The following is an 8248-nucleotide window of genomic DNA, read 5'->3' on the forward strand; positions in this document are numbered from 1 at the left end:
ACATGTTTTGTTCCTGTGGGCTACAGTGTGCAGACATGCTTAGTTCCTGTGGGCTACAGTGTGCAGACAGCAAAGTGAGCTTCTCAGAATGGAGGAAACTGTGATCCTGAGCTGACCTCTAAGATGATCTTGGACTTTCTCTGCTGGAGATAGAATGACTCTTTTCCTTTGAATTGTTTAGTAAAAACTATTCTGGTATCATTGTAAATGATAGAGGTTGACAGAGGTTTCTGTCCAGCCTGGTCCTGCAACTATTCATCCCAAAGAAACACACAAAGACATTAAGTATAAACTGTTGACCTATCAGTTCAGGCTTCTTATTAATTAACTCTTACATCTTACATTAACCCATAATTCTTGTCTGTGTTAGCCACGTGGCTTGGTACCTTTATCAGTGAGGCGTTCTCATCTTGTGTCCTCTGTCTCTGGGTGACAACTGCAGACTGAGCCTTTCCTCTTCCCAGAATTCTCCTGTTCTGGTTTCCCCGCCTATACTTCCTGCCTGGCTACTGGCCAATCGGCATTTTATTAAACTAATACAAGTGACAGACAGGTCTTTACAGGGTACAAGACCATTGTCCCACAGCATAAATTGAGTCATAATTAATAATGTTTAATATGGTATAATAGCCCCTCCTAACCCCAAGTTTTCCTTCAACAGAATTTCCTCAGCTCTGGGTTTGCTTCTTGGGGCCCTCTGTGTCATGTGGATTTCAGTGGGAATATACACAAGGAGCTTCTTTTAGAAGGAGAAGAAAGTAGAATTACAGAATAATATCATGTAGAATGGTTAAAGAACAGAATGGAGCTTTCTGTGTAACAGTCTTGAAAGCTGCTAGCACCTGCAGGGGTGAGGAGCCACAAGATCATCTCTGGGACCAGAAACAGGGCCAGCATCTGGAAATGATGCAACTTAAAAAGCATGAGACATTTCTGTTCTATTCAGAGGAGCAAGCACCTTTGTGTATTAGCACATGCAGCATAGGGCATGCGGTATAATTTCTAGAGAACTAACTGCTAGTTTGCTGCAGAGTCCACAGGAATGGTAAATAGAACTGTGTTACCTAGTACACACTGCTATTTGAAATGTGCAGAGAAGCACCATGCAGTGTGTTCTTTACTACTTTGAGTGCAGGTAAATCTGAAGGCCTGAGGAGGTCTACCTATCTTGCTTTACTTTCCCAAGAAGACTGTAAGTTTTTGCCTTGAATTGATTGCTGTGAAGAGAGCTTCTTGGAAGGTAAATGTTGCATTGACCTCTCTTGCCTGATGCTTTGGTGGTCTAAGAACTTAGTCTGCTTTTGGAAGCAGATGGACTGCAGTTCAGAGCACATATACATATTTATAGATATAGATATATACCACTGCCTGCTCTGCTAGATAGATAGATAGATAGATAGATAGATAGATAGATAGATGATAGATAGATAGATAGATAGATAGATAGATAGATAGATGATAGACAGACAGATAGATAGATATACAGAGATATAGAGATACACCTCACAGAAGTTGATCTAGAAACTACCCAGGCAGCCTTGCCAGCCTGGGTTCATTGCCCTTCAGAGCAGAAAACTCACCTGTGTACAGGTTGGAGTCATTGGCAGTGGGGCAGCTACATGAGTGTCCAGAGGGTCACACATCCAGTGACTAGACTGTGCTGGGTTTGGCCTGTTTTTCAAAGAAAAGTCAGGAAAGAAGATACTTTTCACAAGTACCAGCTTACCTTGAACCCATTAAAGAGGCCATTTCTTTTAGATTGTATTTGAATTCCAGGAAACAAAATACTCCTAAAGTAACTACTTCTAAATTCTATCAGAATGTTTTAATAACTTTAGGAGTAGAGTATGAGGGAGCTGGTTTGAAAGTTAAGTCCTTTCTCTAAGTACAGAAGGGAGGAAGGGGAGAGACGGGGGGGGGGGGGGAGTGAGCTGCTCTTTGTACCCAGGCTGAGACAGTAAAGAAGAAGCCTAGAGTACCATCACCATTTAGGGTCCTGAATAATGCTGTTTTCTTTTGGCAGGATGGGAAGCGCAGACTTCAAGAGGAAAATGTTAAACAGAAAAGGCTGGAAGAAAGCCACAGGTGTTTATAATGCATATTAAGCTATAAAGTCATTCTGCGTTGGTGGGAAGGGGGCTCCTGATATAAGGGTACTGACACGGAGCTGTGAAGCAGAAAGACAGCTAAAGGGAAAGCTAGTAGATAATAAACCAGATAACTTATTAGCCAAGTCACCTAACCAGCCTGGCCCCTACTGTTCCTCAACTTATGTTATCATTTTAAAAGGTTATTTCTCAACTGAGTATAGTTCCTCACACAATAGTCCCAGCCCTTGGGAGGGTAAATCAGGATGTGAATTCATCGGTATTTGTTTCCACTCACCTGCCAAGCTTGAGATAAACATTCTCATTCTCTTCTCATTCCTTTAAATGTCAGTGCTTTGTTTGTTTGTTTTTTATTTGTTTGTCTGAAACAGGGTTTCCCTTTGTAGCCACGGCTGTTTGGGAGCTCACTCTGTAGACCAGGCTGGCCTCAACTCAATCCACCAGCCGAGTGCTGGGATTAAAGGTGTGCACCACCACTCCCAGCTCCTATCTGTTAATTTTAATTGCTTTATCTCTGGGACACTGTGGCAAATTCTAGGACCTATTTCAGCCAGAACGGCAACCACAGAACACAGGACATTCGGAGGCTTGTTCAGCATAGGTGTTTGTCTGTCCTCTGCTTCTCAGCTGAGGAGAACAGGAGCCGTTGTAGCTGCATTTTACTGAATAGGAGTGAGCTCTTCGCTGTGCTGCTGGAGGAAGAGTTCAGCCTGTGTGGTACAGGTTTTCATACATGGCCTCAGGACAGTCTGATTCACGTGATGAGTTTCCTAAAGCTTCCAGTGTAAGAGTATTTGAGGAATGAAGACGAATATATGGCATATGATAATGGGTAGATTCTCATAATGTCAGATATAATAAAACTTTAAAAAATACATGGTTAATGAGCCATTGGAATATTTTTAAATATTTATTTATTTTTTATGTATTGTTTTTTGTGTGTATGCCTGCAGGCCAGAAGAGGGCACCAGACCTCATTACAGATGGTTGTGAGCCACCATGTGGTTGCTGGGAATTGAACTCAGGACCTTTGGAAGAGCAGGCAATGCTTTTAACCACTGAGCCATCTCTCCAGCCCCAAGCCATTGGAATTTTACATGATATACCAAATGCTATTTTCTAGGTAGTAAAAAGGAAAGATAAAATAAACTCCATATATTGTTTGTAAATCAGATCTGTGATGTATGTCAGGGTTCAGATAGTCTCGTAAAAGATTTAGCCAAATTGTCCAGAATTCTGGATGTCAAAATTAATAATGACATTTTCCCCAGCAGTATAAAGGGAGGGCAGCATTGTCTATTTAATGAGTATTGTCCTGAGCATTTCTTCAGATTCTGTAGTAGAAATACAGTAAGTCATATTTGACATTTGTTACCCCTTTATTTCCCCACTATAGGCTGCTGACTCACTCTGCAGACGAATGGGTAAGACTCCTGTTTTGTTTTGTTTTGTTTTTGGTTCCTGTCTTGGAACAAACTCTTGTAGACCAGGCTGGCCTTGATCTCACAGAGATCCGCCTGCCTCTGCCTCCCAAGTGCTGGGATTAAAGGCGTGTGCCACCACCGCCCAGCAAGACTCCTGTGTTAAAACATCTTGCACACCATTACAAAGTCCATGTGCCATGGCTAGACAGGAAACAAGATAACATGGGAGGAGGACAGGTGGACACAGTCCTCGGTGTAGCATTTTCTTAACAATATTTTTTTAATTTATTTATTTACAGTTGCTTTTTCGAGACAAAGTTTCTCCGTGTAGCCTTGGCTGTCCTGGAACTAGCTCTGAGACCAGGGTGGCCTCAAACTCAACAGAGACCTGCCTGCCTCTGCCTCCTGAGTGCTGGGATCAAAGGCACCACCACTGCCTGGCTAGCTCCTTAATACTCTAATGTGTTGGAAAAGATGCACTTGATGTGTTGGGAAAAAGAACTGCAAAGTGAACCAGTTTGTCAATGGGAATCATGTGACTGGGAGTCAGTGGGGTAGCTCGGAGCTTTGGACATTTGGCCAACAGCAATTCTTATTCCCTACATGATGTCACCCCTGAGGAACAGCGCCCATCTTCCCTCCCATGTTTCCCTTCAGAACAGGGCAGGCCTCCGCCTCCCAGGAGAAATTCTCAACCACACTTAGAATATCAAGTTGCAATAATACTGGGCGCCTCCTCTTACATCAAGGCTGGACAAGGCAGCCCATAGGAGGAAAAGGTCCCAACAGCAGGCAAAAGACTCAGACAACCCCCACCCTACTCCCACTGTCAGGAGTCCCACAGGAAGACCAAACTACACAACTATAACATAAATGCAGAGGTCATAGGTCAGACCTGTATATGTTCCCTGATTATTGGTCCAGTCTCTGTGAGCCCCTATAGCCCTGGTTGATTTTGTGAGCTTTCTTGTTGTGTTCTTGACCCCTCTGACTCCTACAATCCTCTTCCCCCTTTTCAGCTGGATTCCCCAAGCTCTGCCTAATGTTTGGCTGTGGGTCTCTGCATCTGCCCCCATAGTTGCTGGATGAAGGCTCTCTGATGACTATAATGCTGGGCTCCTGTGTACAAGCATAGCAGCGTCTCATTAGGAGTCATTTGATTGGCTTTGTTTGGTTCTATCCTAGATCCCTGGGCTGTCCATCCTCTGGGTCCTCGGCATTCCAGACTGTGTCAGGGGTGGGCTCCTGCTCATGGCATGGTCTCAGACAGACCAGTCATTGGTGGCCACTCCCAGTTTCTGTGGCACCTCTACTCCAGCACATCTTGCAGGCAGGACAAATTGTAGGTTGAAGGTTTTGTGGTTGGATTGGAATCCCAACCCCTCCACTGGAAGTCTTGCCTGGTTCCAGGAGATGGTGGTTTAGGCGACTATAAAACAGCTTGAAAATACAATATGGCAACCCCATGAGATAGACATGTACTCCTACTATGCCTGGGGCACCTAATCAAGATTTAAAATGAAGCCAAGATTTAAAATGAAGCTAATGATTTCATGCTTGGTAGAGTAATGGAAGAGTAATGAGGCCATGGATGCTTGGGTTTTCCTGTTAGAAACAGAATTCCGAGCTAAGATGATAGAACACTTGAGAGTATGTAATTTGTGTTTTCCCCATCAGTGTGTAGTCTGCGTTTAGTAGTTAAGAACGTTACGACAGTCTCATGTTCTTGTGCTCAGGAGTTAACTGGTTTACTGTGTCTTAGGGTCAGCCCGAGCTCTCTGGAAAGCCACAGGTGTGCCAGCATGATGTCAGCCTGAGGAAGGTGAGCGCTTCTCACAGACACATGCACTGTTCAGCTCCTTGCCAAGAGCAAGCTGCATTTCGCTGTGCAGAACACAGCATGCCTCTCATGGTGCCAGGGGGGAGCCAGAACTTACTATTTAACAGAAATACAAATAAGAACATACATAATTTGAAACAAGTAAGAAAGTACTAATTTATAAAGTACACTATTTGGTGAGCACCCAGCCTTGTTTTTACTTTTTATTTATTTTAACTGGGTGAGAGAGGGGTGGGGAGGGAGGGACGATACTCATGGTGCCCATGCAGAGGTCAAAGGACAACTTTGAAGGGTCTGTTCCCTTCTCCAACTGTGGGTTCTAGGTTCTCAGTCTTTCATATTAAGCCCTTTTACCTGCAGAGCCATCTCACTGGGACCTTGTGTGGGTCGTGAGGCCTGGTCTCCTGTGTAGTCCAGATGGCCTGGGGCTGACTGTGAACACCAACCATACTCCCTGGCCTATGTAACCAACCTCAAGAGCTGAAGTTGCGGTGTATACCTGCAACTAAGTATGTGTTTCATTTTGTTTTTCTTTTGATGGAACCCAGCCCCCCGGTACCCCAGGCAAGAGCTCTACACTGAGCCACATCCAGCTCCATACTACACGGCACATTATCCCAGCTCCATGGCTGGAGACTTCCACGCCCTAGTCTTTGGTTCATGTTCCTCTCAGGCTGCTGCGTGCTCAGAAGAGCAGAGGCCTCTCCCCACCAGGCCCCTTTCCATGTGCTTTTGCCAGTTTGCCATCAGAGAATAGGTAAATTCTAGATCGGAAAGGCCCAACATCCTCAGTTGGCTTGGGACTGGCTAAATCCCTCAGCATCGATATGGTGCCCAGAGAAGCTCAAGAAGTGTTATGTTCAAAGAATATTACATGTAAGTGCTTGAAGAATTATAAGAAATGTGCCCAAATTCTGGATTACATCATGCTGAATCTTAACAAAATTACAGTGTGGTATAGCCATAGATTAGCAGAACTATTGCTATATTGTTGGAAATTCATAAATATTACAAAACAGAAGAAACTGCTAACTTAATTCAATCTTTCACCTCCAATGTCCCGCTAACAAATTTACAATAAAAATGACAAGCTTATGCCAACAAGACTGAGGCAGGAGGGTCCCAAGTTCAAGCTTAAATCCTTGTCTTAAAAAAAAAAAAAAAAACCAGCCAGGTATGATAGTGTACACCTTTCATCGCAGCACTCCTAGAGGCAGGCCAGTCTCTTGTTAGTTCAAGGCCAGCAAAGACTACACAGGGAGACCCTGCCTCAAAAACAAGAGGAACCCCCACCTTATTCCATGCACTCTTCAGATGAAGTGTCTCTGGAGCCTTCTATGAAGGAAGTGCTGTCTGTGTGACCCTGTTGCGGCTGCCCTGGTGGCACTGCTGTGGCAACAATGGCTTGGCTACCAAAGGTTCAGAATGTGTATGGAGACTAGCATCCCTAGAAACAAGATGCAGGTAGCAGGACGGGCATCGGAGAGAAGCATGAAGCTTACCAGTGCTCTGGGAACTTTGAGATGATGTTGAGCACACTTTAGCTTCTCCAAACCATTTCAGGGTGCTTAGATACTGGCTAGAACTTAGAATTAGCCTACCCAACAGTGACTGTAGGGATCAAAAGTGTGAAGTGTGCTCCAGAGACTGAATATACTCTTATCTCTCTTGATTCTATGGTATCCATGCTAAATGATTAGGTCTAATAGCTGACTTCATGTTCCTTAGCAACATGTCTGGTCAGGGCCATTTAGCACACAGCGGCCACACTGTACTTTATTATGCACTGCACTGAGCATGACGCATTTGACCCTTTCTATCCCACCCCCAATCTTGCAGAGCATGTGTACGAACTGCAGAGGAACCTTCTGTAACGCCTGCATGGCAGAGGAACTGCCTCTTCCTTCTAGCATCAAGCCGGAACGAGTGTGTAATCCCTGTCACAAACAGCTGATGAAGCAGTATTCCACCAGCCCATCCTAAGACTGGAGACCAAGACCCAGGCCAGAGTGTTGATGCTGGGCCTCTCCCTCCACATGTTAGAGGCAGGATGTCCTGGAACCAGTCCTCAGAACCAACCTTAGTTGGTAGCAAAGATAGAAGTAAACCAGGTCCATGGGGCAAGGCTGCAATTGGAGGTGCTCAAACCTTTGCTCATCTTCTCTAATGAGTGTATAAATAAAAATTGCTGAGCCTTTCTCAACACCTAAACAAGCCCATTTTGGAGGGTTTAGAGGCATAGTCTTTGGGCTTTTTTTTATATCTATGAGGTGATAAAAGTGGGCTGTAGCTGAGTGGAAAAGCACTGCCTAGCAAGTATGAGACCCTGACTGCAGCATCACTGCCAAAAAAGATGAAGGAAACATTACATTTCCATTCTCAGGGTAACAAGATGTTGCCAGGCGGTGGTGATGCACATCTTTAATCCCAGCACTCGGGAAGTAGAGGCAGGCAAATCTCAGTGTTCTAGGCCAGCCTGGTATCAGTGAGTTTCAGGACAGCTAGGACTGTTACACAGAGAAACCCTATCTTGAGAGAAATAAAAACAAAAAACAATTGTTGCCCAGGTGCTGCTAGACAGCTTCCTCTCACCTCCCACTACCTACCTCTTTAACCTGCCAAACTGTGAACCCAATCTCAGGGAAAGAAATTAAGAGTAATATAAATTCTGAATGTATTGGTAATAATATTGTAATGCATTATAATTTCAGGACCAGATTTTCTTTGTGGGGGTGGGGGAGACACCTATGAGGCTTTTGTGTGAACAAGAATGTTTTTTTCCATAATGGCCCCAGAAGAATCTGCTCTCTTAGGATCCCTACCACAGCAAGTCATCTCTGTTACCCAGTCCCTCCCTCTTGCAAGTAGATTAGAGT

At 44.4% G+C, this 8248-nt stretch overlaps 1 protein-coding gene across 4 annotated transcripts in view; it reads left to right on the forward strand.

The window, feature by feature from the left end:
• Nucleotides 1–7844, forward strand: part of Rufy3 (RUN and FYVE domain containing 3) — an 82723-nt gene extending 74879 nt beyond the window's left edge. Inside the window, exons 15-18 of one of the 4 annotated variants that reach the window (XM_005359454.3) lie at nucleotides 2024–2085; nucleotides 3505–3532; nucleotides 5295–5354; nucleotides 7212–7844. In XM_005359454.3, the coding sequence (XP_005359511.2) occupies nucleotides 2024–2085; nucleotides 3505–3532; nucleotides 5295–5354; nucleotides 7212–7355 (294 nt within the window). In that variant the 3' untranslated portion in view covers nucleotides 7356–7844. Of the gene's footprint in view, nucleotides 1–2023; nucleotides 2086–3504; nucleotides 3533–5294; nucleotides 5557–7211 lie in introns of those variants that run through there. The other 3 variants (XM_013350896.2, XM_026785217.1, XM_026785218.1) reach the window with 3 other exon arrangements.
• Nucleotides 7845–8248: the final 404 nt, after the last annotated feature.

Source organism: Microtus ochrogaster, linkage group LG1, assembly GCF_000317375.1.
Source record: "Microtus ochrogaster isolate Prairie Vole_2 linkage group LG1, MicOch1.0, whole genome shotgun sequence".
In the NCBI taxonomy this organism is placed as follows: domain Eukaryota; kingdom Metazoa; phylum Chordata; class Mammalia; order Rodentia; family Cricetidae; genus Microtus; species Microtus ochrogaster.